The sequence below is a fragment of the Ambystoma mexicanum genome, chromosome 5q, assembly GCF_040938575.1.
Source record: "Ambystoma mexicanum isolate Mex_15411 chromosome 5q, UKY_AmexF1_1, whole genome shotgun sequence".
NCBI classification, from domain to species: Eukaryota; Metazoa; Chordata; class Amphibia; order Caudata; family Ambystomatidae; genus Ambystoma; species Ambystoma mexicanum.
In genome coordinates, this window is record NC_090933.1 from 39,614,520 (window position 1) to 39,642,363 (window position 27,844).

Consider the following 27,844-nt stretch of genomic DNA (forward strand, 5'->3'; position numbering starts at 1 on the left):
ACACACAAAACAGTTCACATTTTCTTTGGAGTTAAACACAAAGGTACCGAAAAGAGTTGAAACCCAAAAAATGATGACAAGAAAAGCAGTTGTACTGACCCAGTACTAAGCAGGAAAAACAAACAGGCGTTCACAATGCAAGTGAGGCTATATAGAGAAGTAGGTTCCACAGCCAAGGGAGCCACAGGCAACTCGTAGCCAAGTTATTGGTACACTTTATTATTCAATACAACTAGAGATTGTGTTTCACTGAGCCTACCGAGTGTGGCTCTGGAATAGGTACAGAAATGAACAACACCCTAGATACATGGTACTGAGTTCTATCTACTCTGCCACCTAAACAAATCTGCCTTCCAGATGGCAAACAGTCCCTAGTAGTCTCTGGAGTGCCCAGCACTTCCAGACATCTTGTTGAGTCTGTGTCTTGGAATGGACTCGTCAGGATGTTCGGTTCATCCACATGAGGCAAAACACTAGTGAACCCATATAATGCTACCGGGAGCGGAGTAAAGAGTACAATGGCAACACTATATCCCTTATGGGTGTATTGAAACATAATTTTTCAATACATCATTACACAAAAACAAAAAAAGGACATTAAACAGAAAACATATCAATGTTTCTAAAAAATGAAATTTCTTATTCAGTATTTTTCCACAGCAACTATCCATCTAAATGCAACCGGCATGTTAGACTGGACGGCAAATCTATTTAAATTTCCCAGTCTTCATCAATGTCTCCACTGACTTTATTAAGCGTTCGGGAGATTTTTCTACAACCCTCTGGTTAGGGCTGTGAAATCATCTAACCTAATGGTCAAACAGTATGTCACCGAAAAGGCAGGTGTGCAATACAACTATTTATAAATCCCGAATAAATTTGGGAAAGTCTCCAGAATTCCAGGGTTTGGCGGAGGACTATAGTCCAGAGGGGGACCCTAGAAAAATAGCACAGTTCAAGTAAACACATTGCAAGGTGTCACTTGGAGTTTAAACTTAAAGAAAATGCACTATAGGATACAAAAGGACAAAGTGTGTAGGTGATCCTGCAGTTATTGTGAAAAGCCAGGTAAGCCCTAGTTCTTTTCCACAGATACCCAGAAGAAAGCAATCAACCCCATGGGACCCTCCCAGGAGGAAACCCAGAAGAAGAGATCCAGTAGGGGGTTTGAGACCCAGCAGCCCAAGGAGCAGAAGAGTAGAGGAGAATTCAGCCCCCCAATGAGGAAATGGATCTGCAGGTCCCCTTCTACCGCAACAACCACCATGCACCACAGGGACCCAGGAGGGTGGCTATCTTGAATAACCCACCAAACCAGGGCCCAGCGGGTGTCCTTAAAATGTTCCTACCTGAAAACACGGTTCCAAGAAAGCAATCGAACCCGGAAAGTAAATGCTTCTTTTTCAAGGGCAAAATGAAGGATCTGGTCACGGAGGAACTTGCACCCTAAGCCAAAGGTTAACCCAATGGGCAAAAAAAGAACAATCATCATTCACAGTGGGGCCCTTCATTCAGAAGTTGTAATCCATGACAAAAATGGCTTCATGCCCTTGGTAGACCCTGGTGGCTCAGCATGCAAACTTGGATCGCACACCAGTATAAAGGCCCCTGCAGCTGGACAATGGTGGTGGCAAACAGACTGTCCAGTCTAGCCGATGTGGTGCATTGTTGTGGTCCCAACAACCTAAGTGGCAGCAGCTTCCAAAACCGAGGTGGTAGACTCAGTGACAAAATTGCAGTAAAATGCAATAAAACAGTCCGGAAACGGTCCCAAGATCTAAGTCTGAACCAAGATGCTGAGGCGGACCAGCACCAGGACGATGAGGACCTGGGAAGGATGCCCAGCACTCAATGTAAACCAGAGTACAGGCAAGTCACAGCTGTCTCACCAGTATGGCCAGACAGGGTTTCCAAAACCGGCTACAATGGTTTTTGGGGCCAAAATCCTCTAGCAGGTAAGCAGACCTGCTCATCTTCCGAATCACAAGGCAGCACTGAGCTCAGGAACAGTGTTTCCCATGTGTATCCCTTGACTCGGAGGTGCTAGTTTCTGCCAACGGGAAATCCCATTGGGGCCAATCAGGTTGGCCACAAAAACTGCCAAACATCTAGGCCCAACACCACATGGTGTAGTGGCCCACACTGGGCCAGGAACGGGTCTAAACCAGTCCAAACCACTCTGGAGGCTGACATCTTGAGCTTGCAGAGAACACAGGTGAGCAGAACAGCAATTTAATTTTAATGCCTGCCTCATTGTTTCCCTAACAAATGAAGCCCCTAAAACTAAATGGATAACAGAAGGACTTAAAAAATCATTAGTACCCTAATGGCTGCCATAAAGGTACATGGGGTGTTGGGCCCCTTTGTAGGCAACATAATAACAGACCTTCAGTACGGAAAAAAGGGATGCATTGGCAGAGGGACTTCAGCAAGAGCCCATATGACCACCAGAATAAATGAGAAGACCCAAAAATAAAGGGGCGAGTGGCGGGGGAGTAAAAAGAGTAGTGGTGCCATACAATCAAACTGCAGAACCCAAACAAATTGAATTCTGCCCCAACGTTATGGAATTTTGGCTCAAGGATGATTAAATACCAGTCCTACATGCAGAGGGCTGATCACTCCCTCTCTAGCGCCATGATGCCTCTGGGTTTAATAACATCATCTGAGTATGAACATCCACTTTGGAAAGTGAAAAGGTCATAGAAAGATTGCAAATACTATTTATTCACTTTTTTTGCTTGTTTGGACAAACAAAGTCCATCATATTGTAAATACACATTAATGTCATGGCAACAAACTCTAAAATCTGCCAAGCATACTGGCATGTCCTTTCAATTATTAACAGTATCCTCATGTTGATCATGGTTGAGTTTCTATATTTTAAGAAATATGAAATTAGATATTTAATTTTGTAGACAGTGGAGTCATATTAAAATAATAATGTTAATGTTAGTCTGCAACAATCAAAAGGATTCATGATTTGTTTATGAGGATTACAGAATAATGTAAGTATGTATCGAACAATGAAATGCTTTACAAACAGCTGCAGGGGCTATTGTTTTGCCAATGGCTTGGTCCACCTGCACTGTTGGAATACCTGGCACCTCCACCACCATCCGACATGCTTCCTGCTGTTGAACACCTGTAATAATAAGCTTTTCCCCACTATAAATTGGTGTTGTCCAGCTCAGCTGGTTATTCTTGCAGATCTTCAGCAGCAGAGTGGCATCTCCAACACTGGGCCTCATTACAAGTTTGTCGGTACTGTAGATCCCGAACCGGCAAACTACGAGTTGTGCTTGCAGGTGTCTTTCTGCCAGCCGGGTCGGACCTGGCGGGTAGAGCGGTTACTGCGAGCACAGCATGTCGGATGCACCGGCACCATTCTGAATGGTGCCGGTGCATCCGACCTCCCCATTCCCATTTGAGCCCTATGGGTCTCAAATGGGAATGGGGAGTAAAAGTTTCTGGCCCCTGGCAATGGGGAAATACAGGGTCTGCCAGGGTTGTAATGGCCCTGCATTTCCCCATTGTCAGGGGCCAGACATTTTTTTAAGTTTGGCGGCAGCCTGATGGTTTTACCGACAAGGCTAGCGCCAAATTTGTAATGAGGCCCACTGTATACATGTATATATTTGTTATTTATATAGCGCCTTACGCCAAGGCGCTGTACACAACCAATTTTACTATACAAAAATGAGCAAGTGGTTACAATAAAATAATATAGTTTACAGTGAAGCTTACAATACAATTAAGGCAGAAGTAAGAAGGTCTTTAAGGCAGAACGGAAAGTGGGGTAAGATTGAATAGCCCAGAGGGAGAGGAAGTGCATTCCAGTAAAGAGGAGCCAAAAGATAAAAAGAACAGATACGAGAAAAAGCACAAGGGGGACGAGGAACAGTTAAAAGAAAGTGGGTTTAGGCACGAAGAGTGCGAGAGAGGACATAGAAGGGAACGGTTGAGGCAAGATGAATAGGAGCAAGTTCATAAAGAGATGTAAATACAATACAGAGAAAGTTGAATTTAAGCCGAGAGTGAAAATGTAGCCAACAGAGAGGCCAAGGAAGGGGAAATGGGAGTCACAAATAGGTATGGAATACAAGAGACGGATAGAGGAATTGAAAAAAGATTTAAGGGGAGCTAGACAGGAGGCAGGAAGTCTAAAAAGAAAAACAGAACAGTAAAATAAATGAGAGAAAATGAGGAAGAAATTAGATGCTTCGTAGCACTGAAGGTAAGCAGAGGTATTACTTTCCGGATGTTAAAAAGATGAAAGCAGAAAGAACAAGCTGTAATTGAGATATGAGCAGAGGAAAGATTAGTATCAAGATGAAGACCAAGGTTGTGGGCAGTCAGTGAAAAGGGCAGATGGGAAGTGGAAAAAAGAACAAATGGAGGGGAAACGGGAGATGGGATAGTATTGGCCGGAAAAAGAGAACTTTAGTTTTAGATGGTTTAAGAACGAGAAAATGGTCCGACATCCAAGTTCTGATTGGTGAAAGACACGCTGAAATATCGGAATGAATATAAGACGTGAAAGAAGAGAAGGATAGAAAAAGTTGGGTGTCATCCGCATAAAAGTGATGAGACAACCCAAAAGAAGAGATCATTTTAGCTACCAAGGACAGACCCTTGTGGGACACCGTGTAGAAGAGGAAAGGAATCCGAATGAACACCAACCCAGGATACCGAGTAGGTATGATTAGCAAGATAGGACTGAAACCATGAAATATGAATCAGCATCACAAACTGGAGGCTTACAGACACTAGACAAGAGGTAAGAATCACCCAGGCAGGTACCGGTCTGGACAGAGTAGACCCGCAATCCCCTTTCCTCTTTAGTGACACGGCAACCAAATGAGAGAAACTGGATTAATTTCATGGATAGCCAGTTTAAGAAAACATTTGGCAGATTCAGACTGGTGCAGCTTCATACAGGGTTTTGATGTATTGTGTTTCCAAGAAACATGGGAACTGGGACTGATCCCATTTCAGGGGCGAGAGGTATCCCAAATCAGGGCAAGTAAATGGAAAAAAGGTCGACTCTCAGGTGGTTTGACAACGTGGATCAATACTGGTCTTGATTGGCAAACGTCGTTTATAGACACTAATTCCCCAGATGTTCAGAACTTGGTGTGTGTGCGCCCAGTGGTGGTCAACCTATCTACATGTCTAATGTATACAACATAGTGATAAACGTTTGATAAATGCAGTAGAAGTGGCAAGGACATACTTAGAAACCAGGGAAGTTACAAAGGGCCCAGGCCCACGGACCATATTGGTCAGGGACCTGAACCTGCAAATAGAACCACTACCACACATGGAGGGGGTATGGGACAACCATGATGAGGTGTGAGACATTCCCCCACTCAAATCCTCCATGCTAAGGAGGGTGCACCCGCTAGCCCTTGGCTGTGCCGCTTCGCTCCTTGGCATGGAACAAAAATCATTCAATGGGCGGTTTGGGTATGATCAGCCAACCAAACCCACTTACCAGGGGTATAATGGTGCTTCACTTATGGACTACATCCTCTAATCCATGAGCATGTGGCCTTATGCAAAGGCCTTTGATGTCTTAGACAAACCAGAAAGTGATCAGAGGCCACTGCCTCTAAAACTATAGTATATGGCGACGCTAGAGAGGGCGCCTCAGTGCAATTCTAGCAACACAATTCAAACTCAAGGGCAAGCAAAGCAAAGGATCAAGTGGTCCGATCTTGATTTGCCATCCCTGAAATCTGGCATTTATGCATCAATCCTGCCCGATTTGGAGTGTCTACTGTCTATGGAATCTCTTGACGCTCAAGCACTTCCTATATATGATAGGCTAATCCTGGGCATACAACCCTACGTCACAAAGAGTTGTAAAAGTGTAAATAAATGCACCAATTAAAGAACTTGCTGGTATGAAGAGGATTATAACATAGCAAAGCTCGATATTTTAGTCTGCTTAAAGACTTGTCCGGGCATGGACAGGGCCGGCATCTAAAAGCATACTAGAGACAGTTAAGTAAAAAAAAGGAGAATGAAGTGAGGCAGGAAAAGGAGAGGGCCCAGTAAGTGTCCAATTCTGGAAGCATTAGATTGTCTTGGGAAATGGTCAGTGGGAATAAAGAAGGCGGTGGTGATGACCTGGTTGATAACATCACCCCGAGCATGTGGAGGGAACACTTCAACCCCTTATGGAACTGTAATCCCAGCGGAGCAAGAGGGCATAACATGGGAGGCCGCTTGGGGGAATCGAAACAGAGGGGGAAAACATAGGCCCGATACGGTTAGAGTTACAGGAAGTAATTAATACAATTCAATCACAAAGGTGGGGCAAAGCGCCATGACCGGATCTCATTCCCATTGACCTAGTTAAAGATGAACCAGGTCAGCGCAACGCAGATGGACACTCTATGATCCAGTGCTTAACGAGATGCCGCTCAGGGACACAATCGCAACTACAATTAGGAATTTCTTCAAAGAAAACCCTACTGCGGACACCTCTCCCGCTAACACCTGGGATGCCATGAAGGCGGTCGTACGCAAAGAATTGATAGCTCAAGGCACAGCCTTTCACAAACTTAGGCGACAAACCTGTCTGGCCCTTGAAGAAGACCTCCAAGAAGCGGAGAAGATCCATAAAGAAAAAGGATGGTCCCCAAGAACACAACGTGCCGTTCGCACGGCGCAAAAGAAGATTGAAGCCCATTACGCCGAACACACGGCACATCAACTGGCAAAAACCAAACAATTTTATCATGCAAAAAACAACAAAGCAAACAAGCTTCTGGTTGCCAAGCTGGCTAAAGCAAAACAGATCAACACGATCATTGGACTGCAGGATCCACAAGGCAGAACACAGTATGCCGAGCAGGACAAACAACGTTTAGCAGCAGATTACCCAACACAAGTAATGACCGCCCCGCCACGGGACCCCGAAGAACAGAAGGAATACCTAAAATCAGCGGCACTTCCCCAGCTACCAAGCGAGGCCGAGACTTTTTGGAAGCTCCAATTTCCAGTTAAGAGGTAGATGAGGCCATCAAATCTCTCAAATCCCGCACCCCGGGTCCTGATGGTTACTCAACCAGGTTCTATAAGGTCTTCAGGCCCCAACTGCTCACCCCACTGGTGCAACTATTCAACTCCTTTAGAGACACGGGCGTCATAACCCCCTCCGCGCAGGAGTCAATCACAGTGCTCCTACCTAAACCAGGAGGAGACCCAAGAAACCCAGTATCATACAGACCTATTACTCTACTCAATATTGATGCTACTCCAAAAACCTAGCAACACGCCCGTCTCATATCCTAACGGGCATAATCCAACCTGAGCAGAGCGGCTTTTTGAAGAATCGATCCACAGCTGACAACATCCGCAGGATCCTGGACCTGGTGGACCTGGCTTCCCGAGACTCACAGGGTATGGTGCTCATGGCTCTAGACGCGACCAAAATGTTTGACAGGGTGGATTGGACCTTCATGGAACTCACCCGGAAGGCGTTTGGATTTGGGCCGGAATTCCGCACTATGGTCTTGGCTAATTATAAATCGCAAAAAAACCTTGCTTAGAATTAATGGCAACCTCACCACCCCCATTACACTGACTTGCGGAACCAGACAGGGATGCCCGCTGTCTCCGCTCCTATTTGCCCTGATCATGGAACCATTTGCCCAACGGATTAGACGGAACAGCCTGATCAAGGGCTTCCGAGCTGGTCCCTAAACACCATAAACTAGCGCTCTACACGGACGATGTCCTCTTAACGATCACGGACCCCCGCAGCTCCCTGACACAGGCTCTAGCAGAAATACATAGTTATGGTAGAGTCACTGGATTCACTATTAACTTCAACAAGTCAACAGCACTGGGGATAGGGATTTCCCAGAGGGAGCGAGAGGACTTGATTCCTATGTGTCCAATCCAATGGAAAACAAAGACGATCACCTACCTGGGGGTCCAGGTCCCAGCCAACCCAACTGACACCTATCACGTAAACTTCCCCCGCTCTTTAAAGAGCTTGAAAAGGACCTGAAACGCTGGGCGACACAGGAAATCTCTCTAATGGGCCGGATCACAACATGTAAAATGATCTTGCTCGTGAGATTCCAGTATGCATGCTCCGCCCTCCCTGTCACGATTCCGACCCCGGCGCTCCAAAAACTGCAGAGGAAGATGTTCCAATTCATTTGGAAGGGCAAGAAGGCTAGAATCCCCAAAACCACGATGCAAGCAAACGCAAAACGGAGGCCTGGGGGTCCCGGACCTGCAGAACTCCAGATGGGAGCTCAACTGTCCTGCATTCAAGCGTGGCAAACACTCACCAATCGCCCCAGGTGAATAGAGCTGGAACAATCACGCTTGGCTCTACCCCTACGCTTTCTCCCTCATATTCCCCCAGCAACAAGGCAGCAATGGCATGGACTACTGTTGGCTACCAGACACACCGTGGCCATCTGGGACAGAACTCTGAGGCAAAAAAAGATTCCACGAGGACTTAACCCCTCATCCCTGGTGTTCCTAAACCCCGCCTTTTCACCTGGAACAGCTCCCCGGGATTTCAAAAACTGGATAGCGGGGGGCTGGAGACCTTGGGACAACTCTTCGAGGGGGGACAACCGCATTCCTTTGAACAATGCAAGGCACTCTTTCAACTGCAGGAACAAGACAGGTCCACATACCTCTGCGCCACTGGTGCTCCCACCCGCAAACACGCCAGGCAGTAAACTCGCCCCCCCACAGCCATAGAACTAACCCTCAAGGACCTACCAACCCGGGGCAGAATTTCTGTGCTATACAAACACCTCCAGAGAAACTTTCTTGTCTTCAGGACTCGATCTATGGCATAATGGGAAGCAGACTTGGGCCACCCGGTGGAAGACCAGGCCTGGGTGGACATCTGGACCCACGCTCACTCGTCTGCTTTACAAACAGAGAATGCGCCTACAAGATCTTACTGCGATGGTACTATCCCCCTCTTCGTCTCCACGGGGGTAAGATTAAATGACCTGGGAAGCTGGACATTTCAACTTGACAAATCCAGCTCAACTTTAGCAAAATATGGTGGGGCAATTTGGAGATTCTTTCTTGCTCACGGCCAGGGGCTATTACCCCTGCCCTTACCATGTATATTGCTCAAGCTAAATCTGCAGCGCTGTATGGTGCGGAGACATGGGGACATGCAGCCTGCAGTAAATTAGGTCTGGAGGAAAGGGACTTTCTCACAGGCCTGCTTGGGATGCCGCCCCCGTGCCCGGGTGCCCCCATTTATCTAGAGCTGGGCCTCAGGCCAATCAATGGTGATGTAGCCCTCAAGCCGGTTCTTTATGGGTTGAGAGTGTGGGTAACTCCAGATCTCAATGTGCACCGTGAGGCAGTCATACATATGCTGGGATCCAAGAGTGGCAGATCATTGCCATGGTTTGCCATGTCAAAAAATATCCAACAAAATGTAATTCATATGAGCATTTGCACAACCACCTGGGAATCACGGAAGGTCTCGCAGAAAAGCTAAAGAGCGACTCACAGGAGGTTGCTGAAGTGGATAAAATCAATGCATTCAGCAGGTTGGCGATGGGGAACTTCTAGCAAATTGTCTCTGGTGTTTGAAAAATATCTAGACGTGGTTAATCCTTCTCATGCATGTAATTTGTACATGAAATTCAGGTTGGGCCCACTGAACTTAGCATATCGAACAAGCAAATGAGACGCAATTAGAAACAACCTATGCCCGGTGTGGGCTTCGGGTAGGGAATCCTTAGGCCATTTCTTGTTTTTCTGCCAGGGATATTATGTGGCCAGGAACAAGTACCTAAAGACAATCTGCAATGCACAAGGCATACGCCGGACAAGCAATGTGCTAATGCTATTCCGACAATGCCAGGACATAAATATTGAATATTTCGTGGCAACCTACATTATCCATGCTTGGGCTATAATAGCAAGAGTATTGAAAGCTGGGGGTAACACAAACTAAAGCTCTAGAACAAATTCTGTCTTGTATAATGCCCAATATGACAGGAATGTAATTACCCATTACCGATGCTGTGAATTGATTTATTGCACATTATTGCTTTTTTGCACAACCCCATGGGCTAGAAGAAAACCATTTACCTTGTTATGAGCTGTCAGCAAACTTGCACATGCACTTTCCTTGTATTTTTACTGATGCTGTGAATTGACAAATTGCACTTTATTTTTTTATTATCTTGATTTAATCGCTTTAGCAATTTTTACAAGGTTGAAGAAAAAAGATGATCAAGAAAAGAAAACAATGTAGTCTTTGTAGTCTGGGTGGGCCTGAAGTGTTGTACAGGATAAGAAAAAGTTGAGTTAACTTGCTTCTCCTGGTATCCTTGTCTTTATTGAGCCGTTAGTGAATTTGCACATGCATTTTCCTTGCTCATTTGCACATTCTTCTGAGTACTAAGGCACCATCGATAGAGCCTAGAGCTGTCACCAAATCTGGCTCACTCCATTTGAGCTGTTGTGAATCGATAGAATGTGCCCCCTTACATTGTTATTTGGGAATTGTAGAGGACAACAATGGTAGTGGCGATTCACCCTTATCCTGGTATCCTCAACTGTGCCAAGCCTCTCTTCGCCTGGACTGGATTTTATGAACAGTGCTGTGATTTTGTGATGACTTGGGAAAACTGAATTTACAAATGTGTTGGTATATGTTAATCTATGTTTTATTAATGAATGTGTTTTATAGTAATTACTGCAAACGTTGAGATTTTGTGTGTTTTGGCAAATGACTAATTGTCGAATATAAGCCATATGATGATAATTGTCTCTTACACCTGCCCCGTTTTCAACAGAGAGTTCTCTAAGTCAGTGTCCCTTCTTTCCCCTTTCCTTTTTGGCACAGTGTTATACTTTGTACCAGTTCTGGGTGTCCGATACCCTTGTTATAGGTAAATCCGGTTCCAGGTCATCTCTGGGTTTAGTTTCAAAAAGATTTCAACTACGTCCTTTCCATTCTTGCCAGTAGTCACCCTTCCCTGTGGTCTCTGGTTTTTCCTTCCCCCACATTGGGGTTTCTCTTTTTCTGGCCCATCTCAAGGCTGAGTGTCTTTTGTCCCGTCTTGGGGTCACTTTGCTGTCACCCAGTCCTGGAGTCTTTTGGTTTTCAACCCGCCGTAGGGTCAATTGGCTCCCATCACATCTTGGAGTCTTCTGGTATTTTGTCGTGGAGTTGTTTCGCTCTCACTCAGTCATGGGGTATTCTGCGACCGTTCCGTCCACCTCCCGACTATCGCAAGCAATAATGTAAATTTTTGCTTCAGGTGGCGCACCTCCAGACAGGTGTGTCAGGGAGGTGCCTGGATTTCGCCCAACGTTTTCCTTTTGCATTGTTGGAGCCGATTCCCTCAAGGCTGTAGTAGTAGGTTCTCGGCGGTGGCTCTGCGACTTCTTTTGGGTTTGTAACTCCAGCGCCTTTGGGTGGAATGCCTGCGCCAGGTTTGATTGTCTGCTGAAGCTCGTCAGCCTGGTGTTCCACAGGATCCTTCGCTGTTCCAAGCACCTTGTCTGCTGTGGTCTCTTAGCAGCAAGCTGCGCCTCCCATTTATCTCTGCGGGTGTCTCTCCAGAATTCCAACAACGCGGGCGGGCGCTACCTCTCTGCTGTGTACAAAGGGAGGGCTGATGGCTTGTTCTTTGAGTCGATTGGAGTACAATGCCAGAAGTGGGTCCGAAACCACACCACCCTCAGATGCAGGTCTTGAAAACTCATTACATTTCTCAATCCCCATGTAACCTACGAACTTCTGGTATTCTTGAGACGAGAGGATAACGTATATCCCGATCTAAGTGGTCTCTAGGTTGTGGGGTCACCCCCTGTGGGATCTCACTCACCCAGTCCTCTAGGGTCTGTTAGGCTTAGCGGGCTCACCGCCCCAGTTCCAAAGATGGTGGCTCCCCCTTGGGGAGAGGTACGAATTCCATCGATTTGTCAAAAAGTATTGTAGCAACCCAAACAATGGATTTGTAATGTTTCCTATTCTAATACTGCAAAGGAAACAAAGAAGCCTTTGCACAGTGCTCACAAATAGAATGCATCTTTCACATTGTCTTGGAAATGAAATGTAATCAAAGGCGACTGCAGTACAGGAGGGAATTGTATCATGGTAATCAAAAAGCTGCGGTTTCATCACAATGAAAACACAACACAACAAATAAATGTATGGTTTTCCATTCTGCATAATCAGAAGGTTTCTGTAGGAGTTTATCACCCGGTGGGGTCTCTGAGACACAGGGAACAGCAGACAGCCTCAGTGGAAGGGGACTAGCAACTACATAGAGCCTAAACCAGCATATAATCCAAAATGAAAGATGGGCCTTATACTGCCTTGGAACAGCCATGAGAGATCACCTGACCCAATCACATGGACCAATGGAGGGCTGCTCAACTCACACCAAACAGACTTACACCCCCACCCTCTTCCTCCCACCAGTGCATACCCAAGGGGAAGAGTGATAACCCTTTATAAATGAGCCAGCCCAGCCAGGGCTCGTCAGTCAAGGGAAGTAAAGTACTTGGCTACAGAGTTACAGGTTTGGGGACAGTAGACCAGTGGAGAGCAGCAGGCCCCTGGGGGTCTTGAGCAAGGAGGGTCCACATGGCGAGAGAAGCGCCAGAGCGAAGTGCTACAGGAAGAAAGACCTGGTGACAAGTAAGATTGGAGAAGCATGGAAAAATATTACAAACCACTACAGAGATTCCCACAAGGAGAAGTATACTTGCTTGGAGAGGGAAACAAGGGGTACCATGTGGTAAGTAAGAGAGAGTAAAGCAGATGAGATTAAAGAGGGATTGGCTGGGAAGCAAGACAGAAAGCTACAGGCTTTGAAGGGAGGGGTACCAGCTGGTAAGCAAGAGGAATGTACAATGAAGAGTAAGACTACAGCAGATAAAGACAGGGCTCGCAAAATCTCCTCAACCATTAGCATAGGTGCAGAGATTTCATGAAGGGAGAGAAAGATTTGAATGTTCTTCGCCCTTAATGGCGAGTACAGGGATCTCGGAAGCCTTTATTATTCACTGCAAATCATTCCTTGCAGTAAATAGCAACTGAACATTTCATTGTGCGTGGCTGGCCTCTAGCTGGCAGCATTGCGCCAAATGTAACATTTATTAATGGTGAAATGCATCATTTAACAACAAAAAGTGCAGTTTGTTTTGTTTCATGAAAAGGTGTAGGCCTTTTAGGGGGTTGAGGGTGGGGGGGGGGGACAAGAGTAGATACATTAGCTAACTAGACCTGTAGGGCTAGTAAAAATAAGAATTTACAAGGCCTGAGAAAGGTTGTTTGAAAGGTGGCAGAGGGATATAGTGCAAGGTCGTATGGAGGACCATGGTGGGACTAGGAAGAGTAAAGGGGAGAAAGGCAGACCTGGGAATCAGCGTAGAAGAAAGAAGTGGGCATAGGAACACCTAACCATGGTGCTGTTCCCATGTTCTAAGTGTAATCCAGAATAGGCGTCCCCAACAACATGAAACCAGGGGAAAACCAAAGCAAAGCACACCACCAAAAGGGGGAAGAGGGTTCACGTGAATGAAACCATAGAATAGATCAATGGAATGAACTGCTCACTGTAAATGTTCTAAAGCAAACCCTGCCATATTAACCATGGTGTTGCAAAATTCTGTGTATTTGCCATCCAAAAGTATCCTTTGGACCTCCAAAAGCATTCTCAGAAACATATTCAGTACCCCCCGCCCCCCCGCAAAGTATAATAAAAACACTGTGCTCTCTCAAAATCAAGGGATGATTGCAGAGTCAATGTCAGTATCCTTTCAATTAAATATGCCTATTTAGGTGATCTGCTGAGCAACCACTTGGACTATGGTCCCGTTTTCCTTTTGCTGCTAGAACTCATTTCCGTGCATTCTAAAGAGAACAAGTTGGGTGTATCAAAGAAGTTTTGCAGTAGAGCTAAAACTACATACAATAAAACAGTAAGCAGATTGTTCTGCATGCTACCAGAATACAACCTTTGCAATAGGTCCATTGGGAATGACTGGGGTGCCTTGTATCTCAGGAAGTATTGGTCCAGGAGATCCATTTGCTGGACTGTGTGGCTGGCCAATTTTCTGTTCTGATATGCCAGCAGCTTTCTTCCGTTGGGCTGCAATTTGAGATAAAACATTATCTGCGCTGCCACCTGTGAGTCAGAAAACAAAGCACCATTATTTAGATGCATATATGAGCACAGAAATAATATTTTTTCATCAAAAACGCAAAGCATAAAAACATTTTTTTTAAATCACAATTTGGAAAATAAATGGAATGATAGTTCTCTACCTGAACGGTTATGTGGTTCCCCAATATGCCGGTTCATGCAAGCGACATTATTTGATCCACCTGAAGAGTGAGGCGAGTGGTTAAAGTTTCCTGAATTCGATATGTTGGTGGGGCTCCTTGTCAAGCTTGGAAATTTAACTGATATAGCTCCACGGCTGGCAGAAGTCTGTTGGGAAAGAAGATTTTTTGTGAAAACGACGCGACTATGCACACACGTAGATAATCAAATTCATCACATGTAAGCTCTATTATTTAAATCAGGCACTCCTCAGTAATCTAAGCACCAGCAATCATTGAGATTTGGTCAAAATCGTCCATAATTACACTTTTTCAGTTTTGCCTTTCTGCAACAAACTCTTCATGTCCCCAAAAAGGAAGCACGCTGAAATCGCAATAACACAGTAATCCTGATTTGTAGGATAATTTGAGAGAACTGCAGGGGAGCAAAAAAAAAAAAAGCAGCTAAAAGGCTAGATCTAGGTGTACATAAAGACTGCACACAAAATATACAGTGACTCATATTGCCATGATCCAATCCTCCGAATACAATATGTGCTCCTGTACCGATGAAAATATTTTCTCCCAGCTTCCAGCCCCTACACGCTGGTCACAAGATCATTATCTCGGGACCAGTGTGTTCAAATTCAAGATAAATAAATTGCAGCTAAATCAGCACGATCATACTCTTCTCCCTTTCATGTAACGATCCATTACTTTGATCAATTGATTTCTGCATTTTGAAAAATATTTCATATCACATAATCGACCATCTTGAAATCTACTGACATGACCTAGCACAGCAGTGCAGTTAATAGCACTGCGCAGAGCTGTGAAGCACATGTGTGTGCCAAGCAAAAGGCATGATCAAACACAGGAGATCTCAAACGAATCACTCAGTGTCCATATTCAGCCTTTAGCAAAGTATCTTGAAAATATTTTAATATAGAAACAAATTCCATAAAATAGAAAGAACTTCTGTTCATTTTTAAATATTCACTAATTTTAAGGAGGATTCTGATAGTCACACTATTATGGTGAACAGAAAGGACACTAATCCCTAGCCCAACCCTATGGACGTAGTAGAGTAGCAGAACAGTAGGTTGTAGACACAGAGGGAGTGTGTGAGTGGGCTACAGCTACCATGAGATACACAAAGAATAATACAATAATTCCAGTTAGACAGAAGAGTACACAAATATACAATCATTCATCAGGTCTTTAAGATACATACTAAGCAATGAAAACCACAGGTAAGCATTATCCCACAACTAATATCAAATAAATACATACTTTCACCATTGGGGGTTCTGCTAAAGGAACACCAACACTTTACTTTTAGAAACAGTTATGCAATTGTTAGAGTTAGAAGCAACACTTCAAATAACCGAGTAGTAAAGTGTGAAACAGAGAAAAAAAGTCAATTTCACTACCAATAAACACAGGTATGTAATTTAGATAGAACACCCACAGATGAACCTAAGGCAAGGCCCCTAGCACTTAATCTGTCCAGAACCTAATGGAAAGCAGTCTAGTGCCTAAATATCACCAGTTCCACAAGACACTCTGTTCAGGTGATTTACTATTGGAGTGTGACAATAGCTACCTCAAAGTCCTAGGCTAAAGAAAAGTGTTCCAAAGGTAAGTAAAGTATAGAAAGATTTCTCTTCCAGTCCCACCGCCTTAGGGACGTTGGGGGTCGTTAACCAGACAACCCCCTATCTTAGTTAGGCAAGGGAGAGATGGGATGAGGACTTAACGCACAGGAAACACTTTGGCGGGAAGGAGGGCATGAAGAGGTATGATAACGTACCACCTTTACTCGGATGTCTCCAGGGACGACTACAGGGGTTCCTAGATCTGTTGGGACCCCTTACCTCTGCTGTTTCTGTTCAAGGGACTTCCAGGGGTCGAGGGTGCAGAGGTCACTGTCTACATCGAGATTGTGTCCGGTTTAGTATGCGGTTCAGGCTCTGGTGAAACGGTTCTGAAGACTGCCTTGTCTGCCTTATTAGTGTGTCCCCTGCCCGCCCTCTCTCTCTCTCTCTCTCCGACTCTGGCCATCATCCACATGCCCCCTGACCAGCTTTCCCACTTCCTCTTTAAATGGTCTGATCTCACCTTCTCTCCTGTCCTCCTCCTCCAAGCTTCTCTTCCTCACCTGCCCTCCCCTTTGCACTTCTCGTTACTTCACTTGCACAATCCAAATGTTGCATGGCCTATTAGGATTGCTACTTTCTCCTACATTTTCCCCCTTCCCACTTTACCCCCCCACCTTGTTGCGCCTGGAAAAACGTGTGTATAGGTGCATTAAAAATTACCAATAAATTAATAAAAAACAACTGGATACCCTTGTATCGTGGTGATTGCATCCTATTGTGCAAGGCAACCTCAGAATATCTCCATGACACGAAGAAACAGGATTTGGTGGGAGCTATCACCATCAGGCGACAACAGACGATCTTCATAGGATAAACTAAGGAGCAGGCGCTACACAGCTTCGCTTCAGTGTAGACGGCCAACACCGCAGGATCAGACAGCTTTTTGCAAAAGCTTAAAATCCATGAAGTTCCAAGGATGCACTCGAAACTGCGATGGCTGCAGCGAGGTAGCCCCCAGGGAAGAGCTGGTCAAGCTACCGGGTGGCCCAGGGACACTTCTGAGGGCTCAGCAGGCACAGATGCTCAAGCAGGGGTTGAAGCATGAATGGGGGCCTTCTTGAGATCAGGACAGAGGAGCATGACTTCTACAGGACTTGGCTAGAGGCAACACTGGTCAGCTGCAAAGGTCATCCAGGGGTTTGCAGTGGGTTACCCTTCTTTGCCGTGGCCTTTGGTCCATGATTTGTCGAATGGCTGCAAGACTCCTCCTTTTATACAATTTACGGACAAGAGTCGCAACCAAGTCCAACAATGGTAAAGATCTGCACTGTTTAAAATATCTAGGGCTGTCCAATCACTGGACCTACATTCTGCCAAGGAACAGACACAGTGCCTCAGACGTGGACTGGGTCCAGACAGACCCATTCCCCACATCTGGCCACACACACACACAGACTGTCAGTTTGTACGGTCAAGCAGAAACCAATGGAAAAGGCCATCTTATAAGGCAATTCCAGACCACAGAGGGTAGGAAGAAAGCCAAAATACAAAATCGCCAAAGGACAGGTGAAAATATTGCAGAATAAAAAGTTATATATAACAGTAGAAAAATATCTTCTACCACCCGCCCATCCTGAACACATCGTATTTGTAACACCAAAGTTACAAAAGAAAGTTATAAAGATACAAATTATCCTAACCGCACCGGAAATTGCATCTCAATCCCCCATGCTCAACTCCACTAAGACTGAAGTTCTCTACTTCACATCCAAACAGGCTATCTCTTTCTCTCTCCCTCTGCTATTCTTCTCTCCTCACTACCTCCCCAACTCTGCTTCAGCTCGCAACCTTGTTGTAGTTTTCAATCCATCTCACAACTTCTCGCTCTTCACCTCCAGATCTGCCACTGTGCTCAGACTTAATCTCCTCAACATCAGAAAAATAAGACCTCCTCCCTTCAACATTGCTAGGGGCCTAATAACCTCCTTAGTACTCTCTCGATCCAACTACGGTACCAGTCTACATTATGGTCTTCCCAATTATGCTTTTTCACACCTCGACAAAGTCCTCAACTTTGCTGTCTGTACACTCTTCAACCTTCACCTCCAACTCACCACCCCTTTGTCAGTTAGGCTGATTATCTATGAGACAGAGGGCAGAGTATAAACTCATTCTCATCATCTTCAAAACTATACATAGACTTTCCCCACCCTATCGGCCCATCTCACTCCCCCTTCACTCTCTACGATTATCTTAAGCTCACCTCCTTGCCACCTCTAGTGCCGCTTGCGCTCCCTCTTGTTTCCACTCTCTTCATTCTCCTCGCTCCCTTACCCTGGAATGCTCTTCCTCTCTCTCTTTGCACTACTCCACTCTATATCTATTTAAATACAACCTCCAAGCTCTCCTCCTGTCTGAAGAACCACTTGTATAGCATTCCACGCCATCACATCCCCCTGTTCGCCTATCCCCCCATGCCCACATCTCTATACAGCAACCTTAGGGTGCTTATCACTCTTCCCTTCATCCTACAACTTAACCCTTCCTCCACTATCCCATTCCACTAGTTTCCACCTTTTCTGCATCATTTAGTCTTAAATCAACATCCTCTCACCCATTGTTTAATACACTGTTCCTATGCTCTGTAAATCAATGTTAACAGATTTTGAAGGCATTTCTGCACCAAAAATGCATTGTTTTCTTGTAATTTTTATCTAATGAATAAATGTGGCCAGTTCTAAAATTACAAGTAATCCACTAAGGAAGACAGTCTCTCAGTACCGATAGTCACAGGAAATGATCAGTATCCCCTTAAAGGCATAGTCTAGTAAAAAATGTTATTGTCCCTACGGGTCGGCCATGTTTTTTTAAGCCTAAGTGGCTCGATTTTAGAAAACTTTCCTATGGACCTTACCCGAGTTTTCGTCCATTAAACGCACGCGAAAACAAGCACCAGGGAGCCGCCATTTTCTGATAATCCTATCTTTTCCCCCATCGCCCTGGCTGACCTGCTTTTGCGGCACTAAATCAATTCCCCCACCCCTGAGCCTGTCGTCAGCAGACTCGTACCGCCCATTTCCCAACGCCAAAGCACGTCTCGTGTCAATATTCGCTGCGCTTCAGCTAATGACGTGTCGCCATGGAAATGGCAGGACGCCTCTTTGCTCAATAAGTATAAACAGACCGTTTCACAAGACACAGCAGCAGATTTTCGATTCCATTCCTCTCTCTGTGTTACTTTGAGTATTCTGTGACTCATTTCAGTGCTCTGGTCAGCTACCTTCGCCGCTTGTAGCCCGTGTGAACACCTGTACCATCTCAGTAAATTATTTTACTCTGTTTACCACACAATGGCTACAATAATGCCCTACATGTACGAGCCCGAGTATACCGAGGAGGAACTACTGGAAAGGGAAGCACGCGAAAACGATGGGGATTCGGACGGCAGTTGGCAGGACGAATCAACAGATGAAGAGCTTGGGCCTAGTCGAATGGACGGCGTCTCCACCTGGTGCACATGCAATCGGTGCGAGCTAATGCCAACTGAGGACAAGAACTGCTGCTGCCGAGAAAACTCGGGATGCCTGGCCTACATTTCGGAAGGCGAGCCACGACCGCAATGCATCACCGAGCTACCAGACTTCAGGGCAGCCTGCCTCACACGGGCCGTGTTGAGAATAATGATGGTGCTTATGCACGAACTTCGCGCAACTGTTCGTCCTCGTAATCCGAGTAACGAGTAAGTATACTCTGCTTGTCATGCCACTCCTATTTCATGATCTTCTACTGTATCCAAAATTACATCTACATATCATTGTAACGCATGTAAATCGTTCAATAGTGTGCATTGTCTAGATAGCATTTGTCCGTGCAGAATGCCATTAGTTACAAGAATTGTCATTGACAACAAACGTTTATTAAACTTATCTTGGTCATTTAAAAACAGTTTGTTTCATTCCTTTTCACAGGTGGTACAGGCTGGTGGCCTATCGTTCCTTTACATGGTGGCTCCACGGGAGGCTTGGACACCGCGTTCGAAGAGTGATACCCGCCTGTGCCGTTCGTGCCATTAGAGAAACGTTCCCGAGTGACAGCGATCAGTACAGGGGATTTTCTCTCGCTGTGCTGCAACTTGACTTGTATAATCTTTAAAGTCTTGTATTTTTGTGTCATGAAAATAAGATACAAAATAAAACACCACATATATTTTAACAACGTTTGTTTCGATTTTTTAAATTAATCAAGTGTGTCTCCATTCAAGGATGGACGTCAGACATCTGTGCTCCGAATGGGTGAAGGTCTGGTCGCTGTGAAGCAGGGTGGTCACTATCTATCTAAGCTAACATAACATTCTTGATAATGCATGCACTAAATAACACTTGTTCAAAGTCTTTCAGTAGGTTATGTCTCTATAAAAGTCACACATATATCTATACTAACAATTACCATTGGATTATACAGGCCTTAGGGTCTTGACCACTATAATACACCGGTTGAAGTGTGGGTCTGTGCTCACAAGAATCTCCAGTATGTGGCATTTGTTATTGATAAGCAACGATCTACTATCATTGATATAATGGCGATATACTATATATTGATATGAAGGCGGTTCGCGCCGGTGGATGCGCGCTGGCATGGGGGCTGTCAGGGGCGCGAAAGGCCAAGGTGCCAAACTACATGTGCACTTCAAAAGGTGTCCCACGCCAAGAGGCCATTGTTCACATGGTCTCCTCAGACCCCGTGTCTCCAGCCAGGCCTCCCCCCGAGGCAGGCCGCCCCCCTGCAATCCACATAAGTGTGTCTCTATTCAGCAGTCTTCCTGTGTCTTATCTGCACGCCCCAGGCCCATCCATCCCACCCCCCTGTATCAAAGGTGGTTCGCGCCGGTGGATGCGCACTGGCATGGGGGGCTGTCAGGGGCGCGAAAGGCCAAGGTGCCAAACTACATGTACACTTCAAAAGGTGTCCCACGCCAAGGGGCCATTGTTCATATGGTCTCCTCAGACCCAGTGTCTCCAGCCAGGCCTCCCCTTGAAGCAGGCCGCCCCCCTGCAATCCACATAAGTGTGTCTCCATTCAGCAGTCTTCCTGTGCCTTATCTGCACGCCCCAGGCCCATCCATCCCACCCCCCTGTATCAAAGGCGGTTCGCACCCGGGGATGAGCGCTGGTATGGGGGGCTGTCACGGGCGCAAACGGCCAAGGTGCCAAACTACATGTACACTTCAAAAGGTGTCCCACGCCAAGGGGCCATCGGTCACATGGCCTCCTCAGACCCCGTGTCTCCAGCCAGGCCTCCCCTTGAAGCAGGCCACCCCCCTAATATCACGACATACATACGTCATTCATTCACAAACACACCACAGTTTCTAATACTTTAAAAACCACTCGATATGTCTCATGAGAACATCTTCGTGCTTTGCAAGTCAACTCCTGAACGTGCTACCTAGGAACCACTGAGATCTATGCTAATCTGCTCGTCGTCGTGCTATCCGTGAACTTCTGTGACCGCTTCGAGCATACCCATCAGTGCGCTACCTGTGGCCATCCACCTTTTCTCCCGCAACATACTGCTCTGCTTGCTGAATGCAACTGTTTGTTGGTCAAGGTAAGGCCATGTATCCTGGTCATATTTCGCAGATTTTTAAATTTCTATCTATTTGCGAGTAGAGTACCCAATAGTGCTATGTTCATTGGTCTCATTGCTATTGACTTGAATTTCCATTGCTATGCTAACAACAGATCTATTTATTTTCATCTGTGTCAATTGTCATCAAATTGCATCCTTCGGGGGTCCAGTCTATGATGTAAGCATGTTTCCTTCTCGTGCAATACAGAACATCCAAGGGATGAGTCACATGTTCAGTTTTTAGTCAAATCATTTATACATTTCTGCAACTTATGCAAAAACTAAGCCGCACATAATAAACTGGTATAGTTCCTGCAACCAAAACAAACCTTGCATTGATCATTGTATGATTCATTTACTTTTGTATCAAATCTTTATTCTTGAAGATTGTATTATAATGTCGATATTTACTTTTCAGATTTATCAACAATGCCTGCCTGTTCGATTAGCGGTTGCCCTTCGAAGATCCATGCGAAATCTGAAGGCACTACAATGCATGTTTTCCCGAAAACTGTTGATCGAATAAGAGAATGGGTCAGACATTGCGGATATCCACTGGATGAGCTGGAAAGTAGAGTCCAACAAGTCTTGCAGGACAAGAGGGGTGATTGATACCGCATCTGCAGCCGGCACTTTTCCTTGGACATGTACACAACATCTTGGGTAACAAAGAAGAATAAACGGCGAACTGCACGGAAATTGCTCGAAAACGCTATTCCCACTCTATTTGTCCACATTCCGCCACCGGTGAGTCAAGTGTCCGGATTTAGCTTTAGGCCTTGCGGTAGTGTGTAGGTATCCGAACGGATTAATTGATATTGTAGGTGTTCTATCCCTTGTAATAATTTCGATATTGATATGATTGTATAGTTTTTTGAATAATGACATTTACCAATATATTCTTTTTCGATTTCATAACCCACAAACGCAATGTATATATATGGGAACAGGGAACTGTGCTGTATTGAGCATTTTACAAGTATTCTGTCGCCTTACATGGCTATTTTTAATATTGGCATTTCATTATCAATCATTAATTTACCTTTACAACTTCTTGACTATCCCTTGAATCTGAAGCAAGAACATTCTACATCCTTGACGTGGTCGCAGTTATCAAATACTTCTAGCGCATATCAGGTAATCTTACTAGGCTAATCCGCTACAGACCTGTTTTATGCATGTCAAGTAATATTTTTATTTTATCCTGTAATCATTTTACCGAATGTTTGGTTAGTGCTTTCCAATTGATATGCACCTTAGTTATCGTCCGCTGGTGTTTGTTTTCGGTTATAATTAGTGTTATCCATACTAATGCAAGTACTGTCTTTCAGGGAGATGCTGAAGCGTCCGCCACATCTACAACATTTCTAGATGTTCTTCAACAGCAGGAGGTATGGATACCGACAGCTCCATCGAGCGTCATCATCAGAGCTGGAATTCTTGCCGTTTGATTGTTCTACACAATATTTCATTCGTGGTTAGCCGTTGATATGCACTTGTGCTGTCGACCCCAGGTGTGTGTTATGTTTTCACTATAGTAATCCTCACTAATGCAAGTACTATGTTTCAGGCAGTTGATGGAGCGTCAACCCCTGCACTTGATGCAGAGCCTGACATTCAAGTAATTCCAGGGGAAGTGGAAGCGGGACCATGCGTATACGAATCGGCGCAACAGCTTTCGGAAGTGCGCACTACATTTGCAACATCCATAGATATTCTTCAGCAGCACGAGGTATGGATAATGACAGCTCCATCATGCGTGATCATATAACGTGATTACATTTGCTATACTTTCTTCCCTATTAACGCAAGTGCTGTGTTTCAGGGAGACGACGAAGCTTCCACTACAATCACAACATCCAATTTAGATGATGTAGATCTAAATAAATCGGAGAAATAAGTCGATGAAATATGATCATATTTAGATTTTCCTTGTTTCTTTTGGACAATGCATCATTTGCGGTTATCTCTTTATATGTACCTGTGCGTTCGACCACAAGTGTGTGTTATGTTTCCAATATTGAAAACCATACTAATCCAAGTACTGTGTTTCAGGGAGACGACGGAGCTTCCACCACAATCACAACATCTCATTTAGATGATGCAGATGTAAAGGAATCATTGAAATAAGTCGATGAAATGTGATCATATTTGGATTTTCCTTGATTCTTTTGGACAATGCATCATTTGTGGTTATCTCTTTATATGTACCTGTGCCGTCGACCCCAAGTGTGTGTTGTGTTTCCAATATTGAAAAGCATACTAATGCAAGTACTGTGTTTCAGGGAGATGCGGATGCCTCCTCTCCAATACAACCATTCATGGCAGTCCATGCAGAGCCAGAGGTATGGATACTGACAGTTCCATCGAAATAGATCATCACTGGTCGAATACTTGTCGTTTGATTGTTGCACACAATGTTTAAATCGTGTTTGGCTATTGAGATGTACCTGTGTGGTCGTCCTCACGTGTGTTTTATGCTAACAATATTTTGATACATAGTAATGAAAGTACTATGTTTCAGGGAGACGATGGAGCCTCATTCCGTGCTGTCTATGCGGATACAGAAAATATAGTCGTTGCAGCGCAAGAGGAAGGGAGGACATGTGGAAACGAATCGGAGCTACAGCGTGCAGATGTTGAAGGTCGAGTCAAAAAAGTTGCAAAGAAAAAAAACCAAAAAAAAGGTTAGTTACAAACAGTTCATAACTTTAAAAAAAATGTTTGTGCTGGGGACTGTTTTATGTTATTTTCCAGTCAATTCTACTACACTCCATCTTGTGTTTAAACTGAACATCCCTTTTCCAATCTCTCCTCCAGTTACCCGTGGGTGTCAGAACTATACACACACAGACAGTGAAACGAATGAGAGATGTGGCTTGCCAGACCGTGTACACTATGGAGGAACTATTAATTGAGGCGAGGCGTGTTCAGGCTCGAGATGCTCATGTCCAATGGCCAGAACATGAATTAACTGTGTTTGGAGACTACAGCAAAGTTGCATTGGACCATAGCTACAATGCGAGCGCACCACCACAAGAAGATGTTATTGAATGTATTGAAGATAGCTCTGAAGTAGTTGCAGATCAATTTACACAATCTACACCCGCCAAAAATTTGCCACCAGAAAATCTGTCGACATTGTTGTGTTCTCCCAACAATGTTGAAGTAATAGATGTCGAAATGACAGAATGAACCAGCTGCAGCATCCATAGACGCATCAGAACTTGATATCAGCGATATTACTTTCCAATGTGTTGAAATCTCCACAACGTCACAGGCCGAAACAACATTGACGCAGGATGACAGTCTAATGAAAGAGAGCAAATACATTGTATTCGACAGTTGTTTGATGGAAATTATAAGTATGCTGAAATGTGTGCATTCCATTAGAGGGAAAGTATGTGGGAAGCCATTGATTAATGTGACTCGTCAAATAAAAGGCAGTAACGTCAAAATAAATGCAGCCTGTAGATTAAATCATAGGTTCTCATGGTCTGCACAACCGATGCTGGGGAAACTGCCAGCAGGCAATCTACTGTGTGCAGCTGCATCACTTTTTAGTGGCTCCAGTTTTAGAAAGTTAGAGGCTTTCTTTCAGTTTGTGGGACTCCATTTCATTTCTAAAGCGCTGTACTACATATACCAACGTGATTATCTGTTTCCGGCCATTAGTGATGCTTGGAAAATTGAACAATTGTCTCTAGCAAGTACATTCGAAGGCAAACGATTCAGGCTAGCCGGCGATGGACAGTGCGACAGCCCTGGTGTTTCTGCCAAGTACTGCACCTACCACTTTCAGGACATGGATAGTAAGAAAATTGTGAGTTCGGTGGTAGTGCAGGTAACACAATGTACATCGTCAGTGGCCATGGAGAAACTAGGATTTATAAAATCAGTGGAATATCTACAATCAAGGGGAATGCACATCGACCTCATAGCCACGGATAGACACGTTTCAATTTCCAAGACAATGAGAGAGCAGTTCCCACATATTAAACATCAATTTGACGTATGGCATCTTGCTAAATCAATCAATAAGAAAATCTTGGCTGCAGGGAAAAAAAAAAGGTTTTGAAAGTATTTTGCAGTGGTCACATTCTATCACCAACCATCTTTGGTGGAGCTTAAAAACTTGTGAGGGGTCAGTGGAAATACTACTTGAAAAATGGCGGTCACTGATGCACCACTGTACCAACGTTCACCGCTGGACAGCAAATGAACATTTCCACCAATGTGAACATGGCCCTTTGTCCCCAGAGGAGGCACGGAAGAAGAAGTGGTTGATTCCATCTTCACCGACACACAAAGCCATTGAGAAGATTGTTTTCGACAAAACTATCAAGAGATTTGAGAGGACTGACAGAATTCTGTCACACAGGAGATTTGGAGGTGTTCCACAATATGTGCCTAAAGTACAGGCCAAAGCGCTTGCATTTTAGCTTTCGGGGCATGAAACATCGCACTCTACTAGCGGTCTTGGCCCATAACAGCAATGTCGGACGTGAACAATCTAGGACTAGGGGTAAAGTAAGGATGCCTCGCTACACTAAGGTGTTTTCAAAACGAAGTAAGCAATGGCTGATCAAACCAGTCTATGATGAAATGCAGTTCGACTTTGTGAAAGGCCTTATTGTTGCTGTGTTGGAGAAGCACAGATATGGAATTATGGACGTTTCTGTGCAGAGCAGTGATCCATTGCCACCGAACATTGCGACTGTGCCATGCGCACCCGAAGCACAGCTGATTGTGAAGTACAAATCCCGGTTTAAATAATTGCAATACGATTGTCTTTTTGTAAATAAATGTTATTGTACAGTGTACCTGTAAACCTAACCCCTACATTCACCATCATGGGTGGCGAACAAGCTGGGTGTCATCTTTGAATTCTCTCTATTCACCTCACATATGTGCATGTATATATTTTTCTCATGTCTCATCTCATGTAAATGCTGCACACTGTTAACGGAGGGGAGGCTTGCGTATTGCAAATAATAAAACAAACAAACAATAAATCTCACTTTTAACTCAACTCCTGTGGTACTTTATACTTTCCCTGACCTTCCGCAAAAAATTAAATGTGTCAATTTGGGCTGCAAAGGTCGCAGACAACGGTGAAAAAATTGGGGCACTTAGAACGCGCCAGCCAAGCGGGCCGTGGCATTTGGGAGAGAAGCCAGTTCGCATTTGCACATTGAGGCGCACTACATAGACGGATTCTAAACTTCAAGTTCTCACAGATGCCTATACTACGTGATGTTGCAAATAAAGAATGCGAAGGACAGCCCCCAGATGAGGCCCACAAGTCGCACTGGAAGTATAAGGGTCTATTGTTTTTTGACCTTGAGACAGGGACCATGCCGAAAGAACTACATTTGAAGGGAGTGTGCAATAATGTAAGAGACGAGAAGGCAGAAAATTCAGAAACTAGACCGAGTTTCATTTTAGTTCAGTATACGAAAAATCATTGTTAAGAGCACGGTCCGTTTTACAGACTGCATTACGAAGAGACACAATGGAAATTTCTAATATAATGTAAGTAAATCTTTACACGCTTTTATACCGGAATGAAGATTTAATGAATGGATGCATGAATAAATGAATGAAGAGCTAGGAAAAGCAAGTAAAACGTGTTCGTAGTGAGCACATGGGCATGCAGGTCCACTGGTCTGACCGATCTCGGTCCTTGGCCCAGCCACTTTTCCCTGCACTGCCTACCTGCACTATGGGACTGTCTGTATCCTTCAGCCCCTTCTCCCGGCATTTACCTTGCACTTGCCACAAGCTGGCCCTATTTAATTTGTATTCAACTAACCATGTACAGCCCTTCCCCATGCGCGATCAGAAAGACACCTGGCCTAGTAGGATCGTTGTCTGTCTGCCCTTGTTCCCCACCTGCCTCGTCACGCCTAGAAACACTTGAGTATAGGTGCGTTACAAATGCCATATCATATATCATATCATTCCTCACGCATGTAGACTAACTGTCGTTTATCATTGTGTGTTGGCCTCGATTTATCTTGTTACTTTTCGCATTGATTTTTAGAGACGAACATACTCCATTGAACTATCCTTGCAAGCAAATAGTTTCTGATCGGCCGTAATAAATGAAATGAGTAATATTAATGAAGTTCGGCTAGCGAGACTAATAATTTTTTTTTTTTCATAACAGGTATTTGATCCCATTCTGCCACTGCCATCTGTTTGAGACACCGGCGGATGGATTCTTCAGCAGACACCTGCAGCTTTGTGTCAACAACTGGAGCACGATCACCATATTATGGGACGATCGCCAAGGGCCCACATGCCCTTACGC

The 27,844-nt window shown here is 44.8% G+C and overlaps 1 protein-coding gene across 2 annotated transcripts in view; it reads right to left on the reverse strand.

Moving 5' to 3' along the window:
• Positions 1 to 27,844, reverse strand: part of ANKS6 (ankyrin repeat and sterile alpha motif domain containing 6) — a 934,279-nt gene that overhangs the window by 366,206 nt on the left and 540,229 nt on the right. For both annotated transcript variants that reach the window (XM_069620475.1, XM_069620476.1), the window contains 2 exons: positions 14,303 to 14,468; positions 13,993 to 14,162 (listed from right to left, as the gene is read on the reverse strand). In XM_069620475.1, the coding sequence (XP_069476576.1) occupies positions 13,993 to 14,162; positions 14,303 to 14,468 (336 nt within the window). The remainder of the gene's footprint in view (positions 1 to 13,992; positions 14,163 to 14,302; positions 14,469 to 27,844) is intronic.